The 24,895-nt window shown below is 29.6% G+C and overlaps 1 protein-coding gene and 1 long non-coding RNA gene across 2 annotated transcripts; one reads left to right on the top strand and one right to left on the bottom strand.

The window, feature by feature from the left end:
* Positions 1–16,063: 16,063 nt before the first annotated feature.
* On the bottom strand, positions 16,064–19,738 carry LOC149884429 (uncharacterized). Its single transcript, XM_090096082.1, has 7 exons — positions 19,581–19,738; positions 19,318–19,416; positions 19,103–19,223; positions 17,037–17,087; positions 16,618–16,691; positions 16,356–16,454; positions 16,064–16,261 (listed from the first exon to the last, which is right to left on the bottom strand). Exons 1-7 carry the CDS (start codon positions 19,636–19,638, stop codon positions 16,140–16,142), a joined length of 624 nt encoding a protein of 207 aa, XP_089952208.1. The 5' UTR covers positions 19,639–19,738; the 3' UTR covers positions 16,064–16,139.
* Positions 19,739–20,130: 392 nt separating this feature from the next.
* Positions 20,131–24,100, top strand: LOC149884428 (uncharacterized). The gene is made up of 3 exons (XR_016455071.1): positions 20,131–20,614; positions 22,579–22,700; positions 22,927–24,100. It is a non-coding gene; the product is annotated as an uncharacterized LOC149884428 (long non-coding RNA).
* Positions 24,101–24,895: the final 795 nt, after the last annotated feature.

The raw sequence follows: 24,895 nt of genomic DNA, 5'->3' as shown, positions 1-24,895 counted from the left end.
GAAAATATGCATGCTGTTTTATTTTAAACATCAGTTAAAAAAATGTTCCACCGAGTTCCAAGGAGATATGTATTTTTTTCTGTAAATTAACACTTTTACTTGTAGAATATAAAGGGATTGCTGCGGTCACCTGCGGTATAGGGAGTTATTGAAGAAATACAAATGTCAGTGAATCCATAAAAACCTTGTTTTCCGCCATTTTTTAACAGTAATTTGTTATACCAAAACAAATGAAAATGGCGGGAAACTTGAATTTGAGTTTTTTTACTTGTATAACTTGTTTTAAAATATCAAATATGGTTTTAAGAAAAACAGTTTTGTTATTATATACTGCTTAGAAGTTTGTTAAAATTTTTTAATTTGAATCTTGAATTTGAAATTTAATTTTAATTGAAAAATGAATAATTAAAATGAATTTTAATTTGAAAAGTTTTTGAATAACGATTTATTATTCGATAAGTACAGGATATTTGAAATAGCTTTGCTCAACAACTTCAGTGTTTCCTGTAATATATAGGTAAACTTATCTACTTAAATATTAATTTAGTATTATTACAGGAAACCTAATGTGATAATTTTTAAAGCAATAATAACATAAAATGTTAAACAGTGTTAAGTGTAAAAATATATAAAGAATTAAAAAATGTTCCTGATATGCATGTATTAAAAATTTTATTATATTGGCGATTCTTAAAAACAACAACAAAAAAATGAGTAGATCTTATCCCGATTATACGTGAAATAGTAGTGGATAAATTACGATTATGGAAGCATTTATTTAACGAAATAAAAAAAACTGAAGAAATTAGAAAAGAGAGCATAAATAAAGTAAAGGTTACTTTAGCTATATTTATTTCAAAGGTGAAGAAAAAACTAAATCAATGTGGTAGAAATTATGATACATTTATAGAAAAAGAATATAAATGGCTCATAGAAAATCTTATGACCAATAAATGAGACCTTTTGGTTCTGAAAGGCTCCCATAAACAATGGGAGGTCCTTGGAGAGCGAAGTAAAAGAGAAAAAATAAAAGAGCTAGCTGTTGAACATCATGAAGCTCTATCCTTAGCTTATGCAAGAAGTGCAAATGCTGCTCATGAAAAAGATAAAGCTTACGTTTTAAAGAAATATATGTCTAATGTTTTAGATGTCAAAAAAGTCAAAGACAGTTTGGAAAAAACCTTTCCCTTAAATATCAGTGTAGAGGAAGCTCTTAAAAATAAACACTGGCCTTAATGATAAACAATATCAAATGCTAATAAACTCATCTCTTGTACATAATGTACATATCTATCTTACCTTGTACAATATTTTAGTGGAAAAGAAAAAATGCTATCCTGAAAATATACATTTTTCTTAGCTTTCTGCAAAGTGTACTCTTCAAAGCATCTTAGACCAAACTGTTAGTAGAATTTCTGAAACGATAGATATGCTGGAATCGGGCCAAGATGGCAAAATATCTGGAATTTTATATATAAAGATTGGTTTTGATGGAATATCGAGCCAAAGTATTTACATGCAGAAATTTGACACAAGTATCACAATTATAGAGTTTAAGCATGAAGAAAGTCTTTTCAGTACAGCTTTTGTGCCTTTAATGCTTAAAGTTGGAGATGCCGAAATTTGGAAAAATGAAAGTCCTTCAAGTTGTCACTTTTGTGGACCTCTCCATCTACAATAAAAAAAAGAGAGTCCAATATTATGAAGAGAAGAAGAACGTTTTTTCTGAAATTACTAAAGTTGATTGTGATATAATCAAAAAATTGCATAACATTCTCATTACCATACCTTTTAGATATCCAATTAAAGATGTGAAGAGAGAAGATGAAGAAAATTATAAACATTATCTTTAAGTTTTACCCGACTCAAACACGCTACATTCAAACGAAGAAAAGAGCGAGTCAACCAAAAACACCAGTTTGACACACATGTCTAATGACATGAAAAATGAATAAGCCCCACCATTAATGATTAAAACTGTTTTCGTAAACACAACTTGAAACACAATCATATGATTTTAATTAGTAAAGTTCTAGAAAGTTCTGTAGCCACTCTGATATAAAGACTAATAAAAAGAAAACTAGTAAAACTTGTGTTAAAGAATACTATGGCTCAGAAGTTGAAACAAAAAGTACTGAACGAACTTGAAGAAAAAAGAAATCTATTGTCTGGATGAGAATTCAAAATAACACCTGCAGACAGATAGAAAAGGAACGGTTGAGAAAGTCTTTTAGATTTTTTTTTTAGATTTTTTTTGGGAGATTTTTGGAGACCTCTCTTTGGAGAGATGTTTTTTGAAAGATTTTCATGAAGTATTTTAAAGAGAGTTTTGAAGATGTATTAAGAAAGAGTTATGAAAGATTTTAAAAAGAATTTTAAGAGAAAGAAAATGTTTTAAGAGATTTTAAGAGATTAAATGAAAAAAGAATTTAAGAGAATTTTAAGAGATTTTGAAAGAGGATAATATGATGAAGAATTGTAAGAGATTTTAAAAGAGGATTGTACGAGAAAAGGATTTTTGAAGATTTAAAGAGAATTTAATGAAAAGAATTTATGAACAATTTAAAGAGGAACTTATGAGAAGCATTTGTGAAGGAAATGTATTTGAGTAACTTCAATATGAGTTATTATAAGTATTAATGTATTGTTATTTGTATGAGTTAATATTAAGAGAATATATATATTGATGAGAAATAATTGAGAATATTGATTAAGAAAAATAAATAAGAGAAGAAAAATCAGTCGTAAGTAATTTTATTTTTGTTTGCATTTTAAGTAATAATATTTGCGCTACCATTAAACTTACGTAGAACCAACCACCTTGTCATATCTGCACCGTATACTTACATCACACATATATATCACCTAAGAACAGTAAGAACACGATCACACAAGCATAATTAATATAAAATAAATTTAAACAAAATCCCCACCCTCACATTTCTATAGTCAGTATCGCTGTCCCACACTTTTGCATCACTCTATAATACTCTCTGAGCACATAATTAAAAATAATATGTAATATAACAAAATCCCCGCCCTCACATTAGCAATGAATTTGATTCAAACTCACTATAAGTTTTGCACCGAAACAGCAAAACTTGTAGTGAGTTCGTACGACTGGTATGTAATGCCTTCTACTGTACACAAATTACTACTGCATAGTTCTTCCATGTCACATAAACTAATTTTGTATATTTGGAGTATGCACTGGAGAGCTTGAATAAACAGATAACAAATACTGGACCTCTGCACACGGCAAAAATATTAAGGTTAAACACTATGCTGAATCAGATGCACTACCTTCTAGTAAGATCAGATCCAAAAATATCGAGCATATCTATTAGAAAACATAAGAATTATCAAGGAAAACCATTGACGGATGAAGTTGCTAAACTAATTGTAATGTAAATGATAAAACAAATGTAAAATATCTGAAATAATGCTTTTTTCTATGCATCGACATTCTTTAAAAACTATTGTTTTACAAATATCAAGTTGAGTAAGGTATCAGTGTTGTGTTTTGGCTTGAAATTTTAACTGAAAATATTTTTCATCCATGTAGTCAAACCAAACGCGCGCGCAATATACGCGTCAAAGGTGCGCGTAGTAAACATTTTTGTTAACAAACTTGAATGCTTTGACCCAAAAAACTATTATTTTCACATATAATATGTTTGTTTACGATGTTTATCAGGTTTTATTGAGCTTTTGCCGTTTTTTGATCATCCTGAGCCACTGTGGGTCAGTTTAATAGCAAACGAGGAAAATTTTGATCTTCCGAAAATCGATTAAATTAAATGAATTTTTCGATAAAAACGTCATTATTTGATTCGTAATTTACGCTCATATTCTAACTGACGGAATTAATTGTAAGATTCAATCGAAATAATATGTATCTTACGTGAGTTACGAAACTTCCGTTAATAATTTGCGTTAAAATTCGTAAATAACAATATGGGTCTTTTTTTAAAATGATGCTTTTTATGTAATTTTATTTGGTTACAGAATTGTGCTCCACATACTAGATCAGTTTTCATTTTTAAAAAAGAGTTTTTAAAGACTTATTTTGCTGGTATTTTTATTAGTATCGTTAAGTTTACTGAATTAATTGAGATATCAATAATGAAATTTGTTCTTTGTTCTTTGTATTTTAATCGTTATTTACGATTCGTAAACGTAAATATTCGTCAGTTACAAAATTTACCTACATTTTTTTCAACTAAATTTCTACAGTTCTGGTGTCATTAACATGTCAAAATCCTTCATATAGCGATGGTTTGGTAAGGTCAACGAGGATGGTCAAGTTCCAATTGATGACCGTAAGAGAAAGGAAACATCGAGTTCTCGGATTCAGAGAAAGAGATAGATGATGAAGCAGTAAAGGAGCAATTGCTTTTCAAAACACCTATATGATAATAATAATAATGTACACTGTGACAATCGATGAAATCAATTGTGGAGCACAACAACAGAAGATGTTGTGCTATAACAGCTATAAATGTTTTAAACATAGCATTATTTACTTTTCAATGTATATAAATCTAAGATAGTAGTTATGGTAAGAATTTTCAGTTTCGAAATAATAATCGATGGTTCTCGTAATTTTTAAAAGAAATTTCGAGCAAATTAATTGACTTACGTAAGCTGTAACGAACCTTTCGAGCAAATTACTCGAAGTTATGAAAAAAATGAATTAACTACTCGTCGGAATTTCAAAATTGATATCATTAATTGTTACGTTCGGTGAATTTTACAAACGGACGTAATTTTAGTCTTTATTCTTTACGTTCGCAAAAACTTCGTAAATCTTTCCTCTTATAACGAAGTATTAACTTGGTGGAAAATAATAGTATAAATATTATCGTGTCTCTTAACATTATCTAGACAGGGGGTCAAGAAGAATTCGCCCCTACCTGTACAGATTAAGTCTAAAAAATCTATTCCAAAAAGTTTTCAAAACAGTAAAAAACAAAATGAACTACCTTCTTTAAATCTCCGCAGGGTTTTAAAGCATCCTAGCTACTCAATAGGAGAATGAAGTGTGCTTTCATCCAAAGATCTTAAAACCTTGGCACAGCTGGGTCCAACAAAACAATCACCATTACAGCCATGTCTGAAAACAGTTTTCTTTTTAGAAACTCTTTTAGAATTTTATCATCAAAGAGGAAATCAGTAATTTTAATTTCATGGTTTACATAGAGATGCTGTTTAGATAGTGGAATTATATTGATTATATATACAGCGGCAACAAAATAAATAGCACAGATTGATGTTCAATATGTAATGATATATTTTCCAGAGATCTGAGTTTTTGAGATCTAAACTTTTTCAGCCTAATAAAATATTAATTTTAGAAGATAAGATTACTGAGTAAGAAAAGAAAGTAACTTAGTTAAAAAAAAAGTACATATTAGTATTTTGTTCAGGGTGTGCTATTTAAATTGCCCCCTTATTCTGTACTCTAAATCATATAAATGATTTAGAAGTACAGAATAAGGGGGCAATTTAAATAGCACACCCTGAACAAAATTATCATTTTGTCTTTTTTGCTACCAAAATCATGGAGGTTCTTTGTATAAATAGTTTAGAAAACTTTATTAGAGGTAAATTAATATTTAATGGGGTATCCTTTTGAGTCAATAACTGCTTGACAATGACAGCCTATTGACGAGATCAACTTTTGGCATCTTTCAGGCGTAATGGCGTCCCAAGCAGCCTTTACTTCAATCCAAAGTTGGTCTAAATTTGTTGCAGTTGACCAGTTTATTTTTCTGTCAACTTCCACCCACAAATTTTCTATCGGATTTAGGTCTGGTAACTGTGCGGGTTACTCCAATGCCTCAATCTTCTAGGCGTTAAACCACATTTTAACACTTCTGTCGGTGTAATTATAAGCACACCGACCCTATCGGGTCGTTGTCTAGTTGGAATTTCCAAACCAAAGGGAGATTTTCTTCGGCATATGGCAACATGACGTTTTAAGTATTTCTTTTTACATGTGTTGATCAGTTGTCCCTTGAATTCTATGCAACGGGCCCACACCACACCATGAAAAACTTCCCCAAACTATCACATTGCCACCACCATGTTTTACAATCTTAAGAGTATACCAAGGGATGAGTTCTTGGTTTTGGGGACGATGAACATATTGCTTTCCGTTGGATCCAAAGCAGTTAAACTTAGACTTGTCAGTCCAAAGCACAAACTTAAAAACTTTTGCCAAAAACTTAAATCCTTGTGTACGTGCTGTTTTGAAAACTTCAAACGGCTGACGAGATTACGTTTTAAGACCAATGGTTTTTTTCTGGCAACCTTTCCAAATAGCTTATTTTCGCGTAAGCGACTTCTAACAGTGCTGACAGACAGATCGGGTTTTAAATTTTTAGCAATTTGTCCTTTAATTTTTGGTGCGCCAACAAAAGGATTCAGCTTAGCAATACGGGCAATGGCTGCGTCTTCTCTGGGAGTTGTCTTTCGTTCACGAAACTTGCGTTTTTTGTTGCTTAATGAACCATTATCGTTAAATAAATTGATAGCATTGATAACCTTCTTACAAGAACAACTCAGTCTTCGAGCTACTTCAGAATTGTTCAATCCTAGATCTCGAAATGCCTGTACTTGTCCTCGAAAGACATCTGTTCCATGTTTACCTCGTCCCATAGTTGATAGATAATGAATTTTTATTTTTTTTGCTAAATGAATTGCAAGAATTCCTTTTAAATACTGAATAGAATGATTATCTTTTGATATATTAAAAGAATTTAAGTTTTTTTTAAATAAAAAGTAAATGTGTGTTATTTAAAATGACCACCAAAAGTTAAACACAACTGCTTAAATGCTCAAAACAAGCAATTTTGACAGCTACAAATGCCAAATGAGTATTTCTGTTCAAAAAGATGAACATTGTTGATGCTATAAAAAATAACGGGAATTGCTATAAATACAAAAAAGTTGGCATCAAAAAGTAAAACCAACTGGTCATGGAAGTGTGCTATTTATGTTGTCGCCACTGTACATATTTTAATAAAATATACATATATGCATTGATAATATATACATTTCCTCCTATTGAAATTTTTAGGTTCATGCATATACAGCCTTTCATCCTGTTGCAAGTTTTATGCTTTTACTGAAACTAAGGCACAGAGGTGTTGTAAAGCAACTTTCTTGTTGCAAGGGTGACGAATAAAACCAACTACTTGACTGTATTTTTAGCAAATTTAGTTCCTTTTTTCTAATCGAATCTTCTTAGTTTCTTTATTGGTGAATTCAGAGAGATTCAGCTTACGGCTACTTCTAGTGCCTTACCCTAAGTACTACCTAGTAGAGGTGTACTATCTAGTAGAAGTGTGCGAAACTCGAAACTTCGATTTTCGCACACCTCTACAAGGTAGTACATAGCACAGGAATAGCAGTAATTTTCTTGGTTCATTCTTCCCAATTCTTAAAATTGCTGATGCCCATTCAACTAGGAAGTCTCTACAGCTTTACTAATAGCCTTACGTTTCTGTTTAAAATAAAGATTTGTCTTGCAGTTTCCACAAATTCTAGTCGGATGAGGATTTATGTTCAAACTGAATACAGAGTTAAAAAATTCTTTTATTAGTTAAATCAATGAGCTGTTCTTCTCTAAAGTTTGACATTTTTTTCCGACACAACAGAATCGGATACCGACATTTTTTCTGACTCTACCGACACAACAGAATCGGAACACCTTCTATTTTCTGAATGAAGTTTTGCTCTTTGCAAGCTCATTTGAAAATAATCTCCTTTTTTTTGTCCTTGTTGTGTCTATCAAATTTTTGATGGTGTCCTAAGATTGCTCAGTTAAAAAATAATTTTCACTTCATAAGTCTACAAAGCATAACTTTTTGTCTATTTGGTGTCTATGATTTTGTCTAAATTTAATTGATTTCATAAAACCAGAAATATTGATTTTTGCCAATAAAATCTAAATTACCCAAAAAATCCCTTAGAAACAAAAAAGAAAATATACGATACATTATATTTGAATTTTATTTCATGGTAAAAATGACTTTTATGGTGACAAATTTAAAGTGGTGACAAATTTTAGGACGGAATTTTTAAAATAATTTTATTGAAGGTGATAAAGATTTTAGTGACTAAGGAAAATTTTTTAAATGATAAACTTACCTTCAACTTTTTTGAAGTAATCCCAAACTGGAGAGGGCATTTTAAAAATAAATTTTCACGCACATTCACTGAGAATTGAAAAACAACTGAACTGAGTAATTAATGAACTTCAATTGAGCACAAAATAGTCCATTTTGAGGTTTTTAAATAGACATTAACTTTTTAATCAACAGCACACGCTGGACAAAAAATTAAAAAATGAACTTCTGTTAGAAAAATTGTATTTTTAATTTTGTGCTCGTTTTCAGTTTTTGAAACGATGCTGCAGTGAAAATTTAATTACTCGTTATAAGTCCAAATTATATATGAAATAGATCTTCTATACCTCATTAAAAAATCGAGATTGTTCATTTAGTGTCCGTTTTTAAAATGATTGTCTAGAAAGACAAACATTTTTTATAGACAATTCATTTTTGATAGTTGTAATTAAAATTGTTGCAATTAGTGCTTTGTCGAAGTCTATTTTTGTCCTTTTATAATAAGGCCATTAGAGATTGTCTGGTTGCTAATTTGAATAAGCTTATTTTTCAAACCAACATTTAGACAAATTGTCTTATTTTAGCCAAACTATAAGACAATTAACACAATTGAGGCAAATTTGTCTCGACATATTTATGTTAATCTATTGAAACTAGTCTCTAAATGAATAAAAAAAACTTCGATCTGAGGCACGTGCTAGGTGATTTGAGAACTAGAACAAAAATAACGTTGAAAAATCTCCCCAATGAGCCTGCTGTTTAGGGAAAACTAATTTTTTTCAAAAAAAAATTGTGCTATCTTATATTTGGATCAAAATTCATAAATAGATTTCAAACTTCATCAAAAATTTTTTCCGTGCTCAAAAGATATAAATATTTTAAGGTTAGAACCCCCTATTTTTAAACCGTTCACAGTTTTAGAAAAAACGTCAAAAGATAAAAGACGCAGTTTTTAATTAGTTTTCAACGATTTTCTATCTCATGCTACATGAAGAAGTGGGTTAAAAAAACTTGATATAAAAATAACTTTAGCATATAAAACCCTAAAAAAAGAGCGAAGACTCAATATAATGTTTAGATTATTTTTTAAAAATTGAGTCTCATCATAATAATATGACAATATTCTTTGGGTCAAAGAAGCTTTTCTTTTTTTTTTTTTTTAACTAAAAATAGTATTTACAAACATTAAAGTTCCCAAACGCGCGTTTGAATGCGCACATGTACGTTGTTCAGGTAATTATAATTTTAAGCTCCAAGTTTGAATTCTTAGACCCCAAAAAAACCCTATTTTAGTGTATATTTATATGTTTATTTATATAATGTTTAAAAAACACATGAATCTGTTCCCTTTAACTTAATCTGATTCAGTGTGAAATGCTGATGAGATGTTGGCGTTGTCGAATCTGTAAGATTCGTTGGTAGTTACCAACCGATTGTTTTGCATTCGCTGCCGATCCATTTTGTTTTTTGTTTTTCCTAATGTAGCGGGAAGAGCGATGAGAAAATGGTTTTTAAAGCTTAAATTATTATGGCTTATTTTAAAGAATAAGTCGGTAAGCAGCTTAGAAATAATGGTATCTCTATGTAGAGGAGAACCTTAATGAATGGGACGATTATTGAATGGGACAAACTCAGATTCTTATAGAAGCATCGATGTATGGATATTCAAATTCCTGTAACAAAGAGTGATAGAAACAAGAACTCAACTGACCGACTCATCTATCCTATTGCTCTATGACCGTAATGACAATGAATGTTTTTGTGTTTTCGAATGTAAAAAGTAATTTTTAAAAATATTTTTTTTCTGATTTTGCAGCAATTTTTGAAGTTATGGAAAATAAAATTCCATGCTTAAATAGATAACAGTCTCTAGTACTACATTGAGTAAAGCACTTAAGCTTAATTAATGGTGTTTTTGGTGTGACTTATCATTTTTGGATAAAGTGATGAGCATATTGAATGGGACAAAATATTATCTATTGAATGAATTTAACAAAGTATTATTTACAGCTCAGCAGAGGGATGCTGCAGTCCCTTACTTTTATCCCCATGGGTGAAGGGTATTATTTACACACTTTTATACTGCAATATTTTACTTAAATAAAAATAACTAAATATAATATTCTAAAATGAGAAAGTTCTGCTTTGATTGAAATTTAATTAGAGTTAAAATGTTTAAAGTTAAAAATATTTTTTGTGTGGTCTTTATGTATGTATCTATATATTTAACTAGATTTACAATTAATAAACTAATTTGAAAAATGATTGAATTAAATACGTTTATTTTTAATTCAATTGCAAATTTTTTTTGCAAATCCAATTTTTTTGTTTTACTATATCATTGAGCAAGAGTCGGTGGTTATTAAACATATTTAAATATATATATATATATATATATATATATATATATATATATATATATATATATATATATATATATATATTAAACAATTTTATCTATGTTTAAAAAGCATTTTGCAAAAACTGTCCCATTCATTGAGGTTTTCCCCTATACGTAGGGAGTTTTGTCACGTGACATTTTATCGCGGAAAAAAATATATCGTACGTTTTTGAAAAACTTTAAAACGCAACAAATGATTTTATGTAGGTGTCGAAGAATAAAAACCCACCCATGAAAATAAGTAGTATATATGTATATATAGATGTTATTTTTTTTAGAAAAGGTTGCACTGCGCACTGTTCCAAAAATGTTTGAAGTAAAAAAATTTTTGAGTTTTATGTGAACTTTTATGGTTAAATCGAGCTTAAAGTTGATTTCCAACAAAATTTTTAACCTTCGCATTCTTAAAATACATGCAATTTTACTATCTTGAAGTAAAACTGAGGGAAAACGCTGAAAATTATTTTACTTTATTTAAAATGCAGGAAAAAACGCGTCGAAGAAAAAAAAAGCCACACAGGCTTAAAAGAAATTTTGAATGCTAAATGTTTTTTAATGCGATTTTGAATGCTAAATGTTTTTTAAGTTTAAATACTTTAAAATCTCTCAAGTTAAAATAATAAAAACAGAAACTACAATGGTTTGTGCTTTTAGTGTTTACCCTACCAGCTTCAAAAAGTAAGAATGAGAACTTAATGTGTTGAAAAATAAAATAAAAAATGCTTAACAAACAACTTTTTTTTCTTTCTTTTTTTTTGTTTTGTTAAACCTAATTACACCGTATGTAAAAATCATTTTATTAAGAAAATTTTTAAGTAAGTTAAAAACTTTAAATTACTTTAAGTAATTTCAACCTTGAAAATCAACTCATTAGGATCTTAATAAATTGAAAAATGAGCTCATTTTTCAATTTATTAAGATCTTAATGAGTTGATCTTCAAGGTTGAATTTCTCGGTCCTCATCTGATAATCTTTTTTCTATTTTGATACTTGTATCAATAGTACTGATATTTGTCTAAGTAAAACTATATATATATTTTTTAAGGGTGAGTTTCCACTCATCCTTTTTAGCTACGGGAAAGGGAAAGGGATGGGAAAATTAATCACGTGAGCATGCGCAGTGATTAATTTTCAAAATTAAGTTCGAAACTGCGTACGCTCACGTGATTAATTTTCCCATCCCTTTCCCTTTCCCGTAGCTAAAACGGATGAGTGGAAACTCACCTTAAGTCAGCATTCCTATTCAAAAATAACATTTAATTTTGCGCCAAAAACTGCACTAATCACCCACAGGGCTGTTAAATAACTTAAGCTGGTTAAAAGACCAATTCACTTCTCAGATAAGACAAAACAATTAATACGGTAAAAGGTGAGTTCATGGGATGTCTGTAAATTTTATTTTATATCAGGAAGCCATACGGACTGATCTTCTACGCTTCTCATTTGAACTTGTAGCACTTCTCAAACCAAGAAGAGTTTACAAAGATTCATATTTACAAACTCTTATAAACCAAAGGCTAAAATTAAATCTGCTAAACCAAAGACTAAAAGAGTTTCTTCTAAAAGATATTGATAAAAACTATGGACTACTATTCTATGAAGGGCAATCATTGGTTCATCCTTTATAGACAAAACTCAGTCAAACGTTTAGAGAGTTTATTAGCATCTTATTCAAATACGAATCAACATTGTTACATCTGCTCAGAAACGTTGAGAGTGTGTGAGAACAGTTTTTAAGAAATTATGAACAAATCTTAATTATATCATGTACAATTATATTATTTACTAAGTCTTTTACTTAAAAATGAATTGAATCAAAAAAATTAAAATTAAAACAATTTTTTTTCCTACTTTTTTTTGGCAAAACAAAAAAACAGTTTTTGTAAATTACAAAACAAAATGAAGTTCAACCGGGGCAGGCTGAGCTTTTAATGACCACGCCTTATAGTGACTTTTACACTTGTATTTATCATACTTTAAAAAGTGTTTCGTCAAACGTCTCACGTACGTCTCTAAAATATACAAGCAGTAGGAAACACCAAAACCACTTTGGCTGGTCAACAAACTTTTTTCAAAAAATTTTTTGAAATATGATTTTTTCTTTGTGCACAACACGAATATGAAAAAATAAGTAAAAGTTGGCTTCAGCTTTTTTCTGTTCATTTTGTAAAATGTTTTTTAAGATCAAGGACATTGCTGTTCTGTATTACACCTAAATGGATAAAATAACAAAAATAATATTAAGGGTTAAGAAAATGAACTGCATGAAAAATTTTTAAAACGTAAATAAAACTTTTTTATAACTATATTCGTATTCAGAACACCTAGCCTATTGTACTATTACACCTATATACCATTGCATTATTACACCTAGATACCAGTTTATTACTACACCCAAATCCCATTTGAGAGGAACAATTTCAATCTTGATCAGTGTTGTGAGCCTCGCATTTGACCAGTTTCAAGCAATGCTTCGTAATCAAAATAAAGTGGTCATTTGTTCCTTATTATCTCCAAGGAATGAAAATTAACAAAAAATATTAATTAATGCGATCAATCTTTGATTGGCTGAAAAATCCCGCGCATTTTAAGCTATTGGTTTGCAGAAGCGTTCTAGAAGTAAAAAGCAGAAACAACATCTAAGATTACCATCCACTAACAATTTTGTAAATATTTACAAATTGATTTAAGTTTATGATTCATAAAAATGTTGGTGTTAACCCAACCTTAACAACCTTTTTTTGTTATATTTGAAAAATCTGATAAACCAAACGCGTAATGTCTAATGCATTATATTAATGCATGATATAAATGTCTAACTCGTTGTAAAGAACAAAATTATTTCTCTGCGTAAAAAAGAAAAAAACTCGATGTAAAAAAAAATATTCAGTTTATAAAAAAAAAAAAAACTCCGTGTGTCAAATTAACGAATGTAATAAAATAGTTGGGTTAATAAAAAAGTGAAAGTAGCATAATTTTTACAAAATTGAAAAGTATAAATAAACAAACTGGAAAAAATAAAAAGTTTTTAAGGAGTAATGAAAAAGTATCAAAGAAACAAAATTTTTTGAATGTTAACATTAAAAAACAAAAATTATAATTAAATTATATTCTAATTATTATTAAATATTCATTATATTATTATTAAATTATAAGGATTGCTGCAAAACTTTTTCATTTAAATGTTCAAAAAAAATGTAAAAGAGAACTCACAAGATTTTTTTTTGAAAGAGTACACAAAACTAGTGAAAAATGGCCGGTATTGATTTTGATTTAATTACATTAACCCTGAAATACATATTGTGTACTCTTGTGGCAAAGCTTTTATTTTGTCCATAAGAAATTTCCTTGTTCTTAGACTCCGTGGAATGACGTCGCTTTCTTTTTCATTGATTAATTAATTTATTATTTTTTTAAATTTTCGAGTATCGATCAGTGATCTTGCATTATCATTTAACATGTTAAAACTCTTTTTTTTTTTTTATTTAGCTGTTAAACTTTTCCACAACGTCAATAACTTGCGCGGGAAAACAAATTTTAAAATAAAGCAAGTTTTTAAAAGTGTAAAAAAGATTTTATCAAAAAGATGTAATAATTAAAAACTCTTTGTTTAAAAAAAAAACAAAAAAAACAAAAAACAAAAGTGACAAAGGGCTCGTTAGTTACAAGTTTTTTTGTAAACTTAAATGGTGAGTATTTGTATTTGTTTTACAGATTTGTGAGGAGAGAAAACGAAAGAAATTAAAATAAGCTGTCACTTTTACTCCACTCAAACACATTACTTGAAATGTTCGAGATAGCTGAAACACCAGGTAGGCATTCACAATTGAAAAACACAAAAACCACCTATCAAATTTTAAAATTGATCTTGCCATAACAACCAGAAATTGCTTTTTATGCTATGGAGTATGACTAAAAAAAGTTATTTGAAATTTTTGATTCTTATTCTACCATGAGTGAAGAAAATTTTAAACAGAATTTTAGATATTAAACTCACTAAATTTTTGTAATAATTTAATGTTAACTTTTTCATAAAAACTACACAAAAAAAGATTTTTGCATCAATACTGCACAAAAAAAGAAAAAAAACATGTAAGTAGGATTTTAAAATTTTTCAATATGCACCAATAAAATGATAATAGCTCAATTGTTAAGGCAATTAGTAAAATAGGGCAAATGAATTAAACTTTTACATATACCAGCAAGTACCTTTAAGGTTAATATCTCTGTTTTTTTCTACCACATTCAAATGAGTAAAAAAAAGGAAATGCTTGTATAACAGTTACAAAATTTATTGAATTGGAAAATTGGGGGAAATCAACATCACAACATAAATGAGATGATTGTGTTTGTGTCAGAAATCTACATTCACGTTAGAAGCTCCTGCATCTGCTACAATAGTCGAATGAAAATTTATTCGATTTTATTGTATGATAATTTTGTTGTTAGATGCAATTTTGTTGTTAGATGCGATTAAATATTGTTAGATACAATTAGATATTGTTAGATGCGATTAGATGTTGTTATATGTGGTTAGATTTTGTTAGATGCGACTGGATGCTGATTGTTGCTTTTACTTGTTGCTTCTAAGTGACCAGCCTCTGAACTTTTTGGCTGCGAATATCAAACTATTTTTCATAATTTGTCTGAAGTGTACCTTCTCAGGCAGTAGATACATGGAATGATTGAGATGGTTTTACAGCCGCCTAAGAAAATTTAATTGCATCGTCAATGGTGAATGACACAGCTGAAAGAGAAGTCAAAGGAATTCAAGATTTCAACGCTGTTCAGACCAATTATGAATTGTAAAAGCACTACTTTTATGTAGAACAAATTCTGTCAAATATGTTGTGCAATTTCCAAATTTCAATTAATTTGCATAAAAAATTGTCCGAAGTAATTTTATAGGGAAGTATATCACAAAACTGAATTTAAGTAAGAGAATATTAAATAAAAACTTTTTTGGACCCTAAACGAGTTAATAGAATATGAATCGACTTGTCAGAGACTTTACGACTTATCAGAGATATATTTTAGCAAACAACAATATTTTTCTAGATACATTCTCATGTCGCAATATAAATATATATTTGCTAATTTTTCGTCTTTATGCGTCATTTGGGTTAATACATTAGAGATTCTTTATGACGTTTATAAGGGAATCGTCAACCCTCGGCAGTTAATATTACACATGTACAGTCGCCTTTTTTTTATTACAGAAAAAGTTCAAATGTACAATTAACTAATAAAACGTGATTCGTTTTCATGAAATGTGAATGTCTACGTATTTAAACTTAGATTGTGGAGGTGAACATCTAAGAAACAATTGAATTTCACTTTGTAGAGCTCTTGTTTATTTAAAGTCATCGAGTCAAAATGAGTAAACTTCCTTTTACTTCACACAGTCTTAGGATCGTGTAAAGTGAAATTGCCTGCATTTAAACTTCTTAAAATACACAAAAACTATTATCTTGATATGGTCTAAAAATGATTTGTCTTTCATGGGGTTTGAAAAAAATGAACTACATTTTAGGAATTAGAATTTCATTCGTGTAAAAAAATGATACAGAGTATCTGCAAAAGCTTTAATCGGTTATCTTTTATTACTTTTTACCATACGTTCCAGCTAATCTAACGAAAGTTGGAATGTAGGGAACCAACCTCCTCAAACGTATTTTGCGAAATCGACGAAATCGAACTCGAAATGGTTTCGCATCATCAACATCTAGAAAATAAGTTCAAAAACTAGACATTTACAAAAACATTTTTCAGTAAAAATAAACCATGTTTTCTAAAAACTAAAAAATGACAAAAGTTACCAATGTCTTTATCATCTAATTCGCCTTCATCTTCCGCAAGATCTTCAAGGATATCCTTTTCAATTTCGTTTTTGATTTCCTCTCTCACGTCCTCATTACCTAAATTAGAAAACTTTCTCTCAATGGATTGTTAGTAAACAAAAACTTTTAAAAAGCGTTCACTGGAATAATGCTGGAATCCAAAACACCAGATCCTCATACAAAACAAAGAAACAGCGAAGAAAAAAGCCCTTTTTGGGTTCAAAACTTATTGCACACTCACTTCTCGCATATGTCAAGGCAATCAATGCCAGAAACAAAAGTGCGTACTCTGGTCTCATGATTGCCAAGAACAGTCTTTAGTAATCATGAGACGTGAAGGCGTTTTTATAGAGAAAATGAGAGACGTAAACGCAAATGCATCACGGGAGATTTTAAAACACGACAATTGCTGTGCTTTTGTTCATGAAATTACATAGCAAGATTTTCTATTGTTCTTTAAAATGAATCTCTTATTTCAAAACATCTTGGATTGTTGTAATGTAAATATTCTGCTGAAAGTAATCTTAATCTTTGTTTGGAGCCTTTTTACGTATTCACTTTTTTTGATAGCAGCGAGAACTTATTAAACTGCCAAAAATGATTTTTAGTTTTCAATATCATGGGCATATCCTCTTTTCTGCATGACCTGATGGACCAAACATTTTATTGTTGCATTTTATATCAAGTGCTGCAAAAAACTTTCGAATTGAACTTTAAATAAATTATTCTTAGTTTAAAAATTACAGACTTAGTTTTTTGTTCGCATTAAAGTTATCTTCCATTGATGATTTTATAGGAGATAAAAACATAGAATTCCAAAGAATTCCCAACAGCATTTTGTTTAAAGAACAACAGTCGACAGGTTTGCAGCAGCCATTTTATTCGATTGAACCTAACGCGTTTTAAATCAAAGTAAAAGGAGGGCTTGTTATAAATAACGCGGTTAGATAAAAAATATGCAATTTCATGAAAAAGTGATTTAGCTTTTTTTTGAAATTTTATACATTTTATCTAACCGCGTTATTTAAAACAAATCTTTTAACATTTATAAACGAGGATAATAACACACAATCAAAAGTTATTCAACTCGATCTTTACAGAAATCTAATGAAAAAAAAAAAAATGCTTTTAGTTTATTTTTTGAAAACTGATTTTAAAAGTTCTTTTTCTCAAAGTAATTCTTTTTGAAAATTATTTGTACCATTTGAATGAAGACGCCATATTTTTTCAGACTGATATCAGCCTCTGCATTTAAATTACATAAGATTTCAATGTTGTTACTAAAAAAATATTTCTAATTGATTTTTCGGAAAAACCTTTTTTAGCATTTTTTAAGGTTTTTAATCGTTTTTAACAACATGTTAACAACCTGTTGCATTACTTATTAATGCAACGAACTATTTGTGATGACTTTTTGTTTTTAAATAATTCGTTTCTCGCAACAGCTTCTTGTATTATAGGGAAGCGAAAGCATGCGATCTTTGTAATTGATTTTGTTATATATATTACATTTACTTCTTGATCAAGAGCTGTCATTTTTACTCGTACTTAACTGCTTATTGTAAAAGGTAGTTAAACACAACCGATTTCAAACTCAAAACTATTTTTAATCATCAATCAGTACACTGATACCAAATTAGTAAACGAGGCTTTTTATCAAGTGACGCGTTACTTCATGTTGCTTTTAAAATTAAACGGGTTTTAAGACTAAGAATCGATTTATTATTGACATAACGTAATATTTTAGCAAACAACAATATTTTTTTAAATACATTCTCATATCGCGATGTAAATATATATTTGCTAACTTTTCATCTTTATGCGCCATTTACGTTAATGCTTTAAAGATGCATTTTGACGTTTATATGAGAATCATCAACGTTTCTATTGCTGATAAAGTAAAGTTTGGGCATAAATCATTTTTCACTTATTTTGTTTAAGTATACATACGATTTGTCTTCGTATTTTTAAGATAGAAAGTTGATTTCATAAAATCAATTTTCCTACTTTCTGATCTCAATTTTTCAAATTCTGATCTCGATTTTCAAATTTGACTTCTATTGCCGTGGTGATGTTTATTTGACGTTACAAGCTGTACAATCTTAGACGTGAATTCAAATATTAAAACTACTCAAATAGTATCTTTGAAGATTAAAAAAAGGACTAAATGTGAAGTAATTAAAAACTTTTATGGAAAAAAACTAAGGTTCTATATTAAAAAAGAAGATCTTTGCTGCTAAAAGATCTCCAATTGGTAGCATTTCAAAAACGCAACTGATCATAGTTGTCACTTAATTTTTCATAATTAAGTTAAAGATGGTGAATAACTCGCCTTTTTTATATTACAGAAATGAATTCAGTTGTACAATTAATTAAAAAAACGTGTTTCTTTTTTATGAACTGTGAATGTCTACGTATTTAAACTTAGATTGTGGAGGTGAACACCTAAGAAACAATTGAATTTCACTTTGTAGAGCTCTTGTTTATTTAAAGTCATCGAGTCAAAATGAGTAAACTTCCTTTTACTTCACACAGTCTTAGGATCGTGTAAAGTGAAACTGTCTGCATTTAAACTTCTAAAAAATACATAAGAACTATTAAAGATCTTGATATGTTTGAAAATGATTTGTTTGAAAAAAATGAACTACATTTTAGGAATTAGAATTTCATTCGTGTAAAAAAATGATACAGAGTATCTGCAAAAGCTTTAATCAGTTGTCTTTTATTACTTTTTACCATACGTTTTTGCTAATCCAGCGATAGTTGGAATGTAGGGAATCCATCTCCTCAAACGTAGTTTGCGAAATCGACGAAATCGAACTCGAAATGGTTTCGCATCATCAACATCTAGAAAATAAGTTCAAAAACTAGACATTTACAAAAACATTTTTCAGTAAAAATAAACCATGTTTTCTAAAAACTAAAAAATGACAAAAGTTACCAATGTCTTTATCATCTAATTCGCCTTCATCTTCCGCAAGATCTTCAAGGATATCCTTTTCAATTTCGTTTTTGATTTCCTCTCTTACGTCCTCATTACCTAAATTAGAAAACTTTCTCTCAATGGATTGTTAGTAAACAAAAACTTTTAAAAAGCGTTCACTGGAATAATGCAGGAATCCAAAACACCAGATCCTCATACAAAACAAAGAAACAGCGAAGAAAAAAGCCCTTTTCTGGGTTCAAAACTTATTGCACACTCACTTCTCGCATATGTCAAGGCAATCAATGCCAGAAACAAAAGTGCGTACTCTGATCTCATGATTGCCAAGAACAGTCTTTAGTAATCATGAGACGTGAAGGCGTTTTTATAGAGAAAATGAGAGGCGTAAACCCTATTGCATCGTGTGAGATTTTAAAACACGACAATTGCTGTGCTTTTGTTTATAAAATTACAAAGCAAGGTTTTCTATTGTTCTTTAAATTGAATCTCTTATTTCAAAACATCTTGGTTTTTTATAATGTAAATAATCTGCTGAAACCAATCCTCCCACTTGTTTATAGCTTGAAGTAACAAATAAGAGGTTTTCAAAAATGAATCTTTACATTCTTAAACTTATGTGAATTTTTACTTTTTCAACAGCGACAGTTAAGTGAATTGTCAATGAAGCTTTTCAATTACAGCACAATTTTATTGACAACATCTATTGAAAACATTTCACAAAAAAATGCCGATGTCAACGAAACACTTGAAACTGCATCGATAAAACAATTTGTCCTTACATCATCAATGCCAAAGAAAAATTATCCAATATCAAGCTATTGCCATTTTCCTAGAATAAAAAGCTCTTAAAGAGACGAACCTTACACCTACAGTTAAGCATTGACTGAGGACCAGAGTGACAGCCATGTTAAGTTGTTCCCCAGGTCTGATTTTTCTTTTTCTGTAGTGGTGAACATTAGTAGACACCACTACAGAAAAAGAAAAAGTCAAAAAACTTTTGTTCAAAAATAATCTTTTTTAACAATAAAAATGTTAATGATATCAGGCAAAAACTGGGTTGAAAATCCGCGAAACTAATAAATTTTGTATACAATAGTTTGGTAAAAAGTCAACTAAAATGCTAAAGATCACTCCAGCAATTAAAACAAAGACAAAAATTTTCGTCTGGAAGCAGTATAATTTAGAAGCAACCAACCATCCCAAGATTACTTTTAACAACTGCTACAGAAACCTCTAAGACCTCGACATAAAATAGGTAGAGTGTCTGGGAAACTATATAGAGAAGATGTCCCAGGTAAAATTTATGTTAATCTATGTTTTTTTGTTTTTATTATTCATTTTTACTTTCTAGCTGTTACTTCGTTTTGTTTAAATTTTCTTAACTAAAAATGTGGATTTGAGAAAACTGAAAGTTTTTAAATTATATTAAGAGGTTTACTTAACTATGAGGGTTTTTTTATTATCATAAGAAATATATTTGTTTCTAAATAATAAAAAATGTATTTAATCAAAATATTTTCCATCGTTTGCAACACCCTTCTCCCATCTTTTTGGCAACATATGAATTCCATTGTAAAAATTTTTTCATAAGATATTCAGCATTCAAGCCAATTTTTGACATCTTCAAAGCAATAAAAAAAAACTGCTGGTCTTCAAGTGAATGCTATATTGACCGAAACAAATAATATTCTGATGAAGCAATGGCTGGTGAATATGGCGGTAAAACATCCCTACTTAATTTTTCAAGACGAGTGTTATCGTTTTGAAAGTTTACTTTTTTGTGTCTTTTGGTCTTAACCTGGTCGTTTTTATTTAAGGGCTTGATTTAAAGCGATCGATTGTTGCTGGTAGCGTATGCCTGCTACAGTTTCTCCAGGTTTTAGCAATTTGTAATACATCACACCTCTTTGGTCCCACCAGATGCAAAGCATAACTTTCTTACCATGGATATTTCGCTTTGGCGTAGATGCTGACGCGTGACCAGGGTCACGCCACAATATTTTTTCGCATAATTGTCAAAATAGATCCATTTTTCATTACCTGTAAAATTCTATGCAAAAAAGATTTTCTTTTAAACCTTTGGAGAAGGTTTTCACTCATTACCAATCTTCTTTCCAAATCTCTTTCTTTCAATCCATATGGCACCCATTTACCTTCTTTTTGGATCTTTCCCAATTGTAAAGGCTTAGTAACTGCAGTTTCAGTGACTCCTAACGCGTCGGACAATTGTTTAAATGTTTGACCTGAATCTTTGTCCAATAATTCTTGCAATTCCAGATATTCAAACATTTTTGGCTGACCAGGGGGCTCGTTGTCATTCTGATCAAACTCACCACTTTTAAATTTATTGTATACACCACTTTTAAACCAGCATTTGCATGTTTTAACAGATAGTGCATGCTCTTCATAAGTTTCTGCAAGCAAACGAGGACTTTCAGCAGCAGATTTCATTTGATCAAAGAATAAAAGCATGTCGCAAATGATCTTCTGAAGGCTCAAAGTTGGTCATTATTGGTTGAAAAAAATTAAATTCTTATTCAAATTTACGAAATAGTTTTAATTGTTAAATTATAATTTAAAATGTTAAATTCATATTTGAATTTAAAATATATGCTTACTTTTTAAGTTTTAAAAGGTCCTCAAAATTAAGTAAACCTCCTAGTCCATATTTTGTTAAAAAACTTTCAGTTTTCTCAATGTATGTATAGACTTGCAAGTATATAGTAGAGCTTATCACATTTAAATGTGCATTTAAGTATGACATTTATTATGGCATTTAAGAACAATGTATATAAATGTATTGAATAACTTATACAATACACATATAATCATATACATTATACTCAGATGGCTCAATGTTTGTCATACTTACATTATATATATATATATATATATATATATATATATATATATATATATATATACACATACATACACACACATTTTACTTAATTGTATATACATATACTTATAGTGTATGTTTTGCAGTCATTGAGGAATTTCAATATAATGTATATGTATATATGTGTATTGTATAAGTTATAGAATATATGTATATACATATACATTATACTTAAATGCCACAATATATGTAATACTTAAATGTTCATTTTATTGCGATGAGTTTATACACTTAAATTTTAAGCTTACATAGGATAAAGTTTAAAAAAAAAATAAAGTTTAGCTAGAATGAATAGACTAAAAGCTCATATTGGACGCTAAAATAATGTCATTTACTGACCAACAAATTAATTTTAGATGGTTAGATTACATCTTAGAAGATCATCAAATAACAAGCATATAGTAGATAAAATCAAAGCTTCAAATTATTCTGCTCCTGAATGTGTTAAGTCTTCCTTCTGCATGCTTTGGTTTTGTAGGTTAGAACTTTAGTATTATCATCATTATTATTGTTTTACTTTTTCATACAAATATTTCGTAATTTTACATAGTAAAAGTGATTGTAATGAATAAAGTTTTTTTGGTGTAAAATATTTGTCTGCTTGTTTTTAAACAAAAATTTGTTTTATTTCTGCTTTTAAATGAAAATATTTAGTGCAAGGAGTAGCTCACATCTGTTCTGTTCTTCTTTTTTTCCGAATATAGAGCTCAAATCTGCATTATGGAAATATTTTTGAAAAAAATTGAGGCTCTCCATACCCTGATTGATAAATTTTACACTACTAAAGGAGAAGAGTTCATGAATGGAAAAGTGGTTAACTTGATAATGCTGAAGTAAAGAGATCCTTTCTTATAGCAATTATTGAGTGGGTTTCTGAAACTAATGGAAATCTTTGGAAGTTTATTGAGCCTCTGAGTTTACAAGATATATAGTATTATATTGATCTAAAATCTGCAAATTCAGTTTTCGGAATTGGTAGTGATGCTGGGATGTACAGTTGTTTATACTGTAAGGGATCCTTCACTCTAGAGCCTGGTAATAAGAGAACACTTGGGTCCTTGGATGAACACTACAACAAAGAGGAAGATCCTAAAACTTTTCTTGAGGAGTTGAGCTCCATGTTATAATGGGAATAGTGAGTAAACTTGCAGTGCTTCTGCTTAGCGCATGGGTTTTGGTTTGATAAGAGGTTATACTCAAAATACATCATGTTTCGAGGATACTAAGGCGGAGGATTTGACAAATACAGTACAACTTAGTTCCTGAAGTTGGTGGATATACTTGAAAAAGATATTATAAATAATACAAAAGATTACTTATTAGCAATTGTAAACTGTGTTAAAAATTTTAAACGCCTTAAAGCAGAAGCGTTTGGTATGATATCAGGGAAAAAGATTGAAACTGCTGTTCTGGAGTTTAAAAAGTCGAATGTAGATCTGATTCAATATGTGCATGACACATTATAGACATAGCCACCGAGAGAAAACTCACGGGGCCCATGACACATTACAGAAACGAACAAGCCATATACAAACGAAGCGTTAACCATATAGATTATGCAATCAGCTAAAATCCAACAGGGTGTCTTATATATGCAATTTGGTTGTTTTACCAACATTGTTATGCAAATCAACATATCGATAAACTGTTTTTGTCTCATAAAATCCTTATAGCATTATCCATATTGTTAGAGATTAACCACATTGATATATTAAAATAACTAAGTGCTTAAACAAATTTTGTCTCATAAACAGTAAAGATTTTTAGAAAAACTAGAAAATGTGGCAATCATTGTGGAATTTCCAAGTTAAATTAAGTATCAGTTTCTACTCTTCCGTTTAGCTATGGAAAAAGGAAAGAGATTGGAAAACAAATCACGTGACATACGCAGTTATTTAATTTTTAAAACTAATCACTGCGCATGCTCACGTGATCAATTTTCCCATTCCTTTCCCTTTCCTATAGCTAAACGGATGAGTGAAAACTGACTCTAATATCAAGCAAGTAGCTGTTATTTTGAATTCGGTTGATCACTTTGGTATCTTAATTTGTAACTTTTAAAAATGTGCATTGATAATTTTTTTTTTGAACAGTTTTTTGAAGCTCACTTTTTTATATAATAAGTTTTTACAACACAATTTAATAAGTTTTTTAGAATATGGTAAAATAAATTTTAGAATTCTCTTTTGAAGGTAAAGTAAGAAAAAAAAAACAGCTTTCAGCACATCACACTTTTTCGCTAATATTAATTACATAATTTAACATTAATTACATTCTTTTCATCACCCAATGAAGAGTTGTTTTGCGAATGTTTAAAAATGTAAACCATATTTTTCTTTGGACACTCGCACACACACATTTCAATCCCTCGGAATTTAACATGTTACCCTCTTTCGAATTAAGTCTTTCATAATACTCTGCTTTAGCAGAGGAGTATCACGTCATCGCTTGCCACATAGCAATTTGAACATTACCGGCTACTTTCTTTTCACCTGAAACAATTTTACGAAAATTGTTGTCAAGACCACCTTTATTTCACGGTCGTTCAGAAGCGAAAAGTTGTTATACGCAAGCTCAATAGTAACACTTAAAAGAATTCAAATTTTAATAATGACTACGGTCCGCAGCAACGAATTTTTTTAGTTTGTTGACTGATTATTTACATATGTTTCC

This window comes from Hydra viridissima, unplaced genomic scaffold (assembly GCF_058129835.1).
Source record: "Hydra viridissima isolate aposymbiotic clone 2 unplaced genomic scaffold, HvirCarnegie_v1 scaffold_8, whole genome shotgun sequence".
Taxonomy (NCBI): domain Eukaryota; kingdom Metazoa; phylum Cnidaria; class Hydrozoa; order Anthoathecata; family Hydridae; genus Hydra; species Hydra viridissima.
Note: the sequence above shows the minus strand (reverse complement) of the source record. Positions and strands in the feature narration are given on the sequence as shown.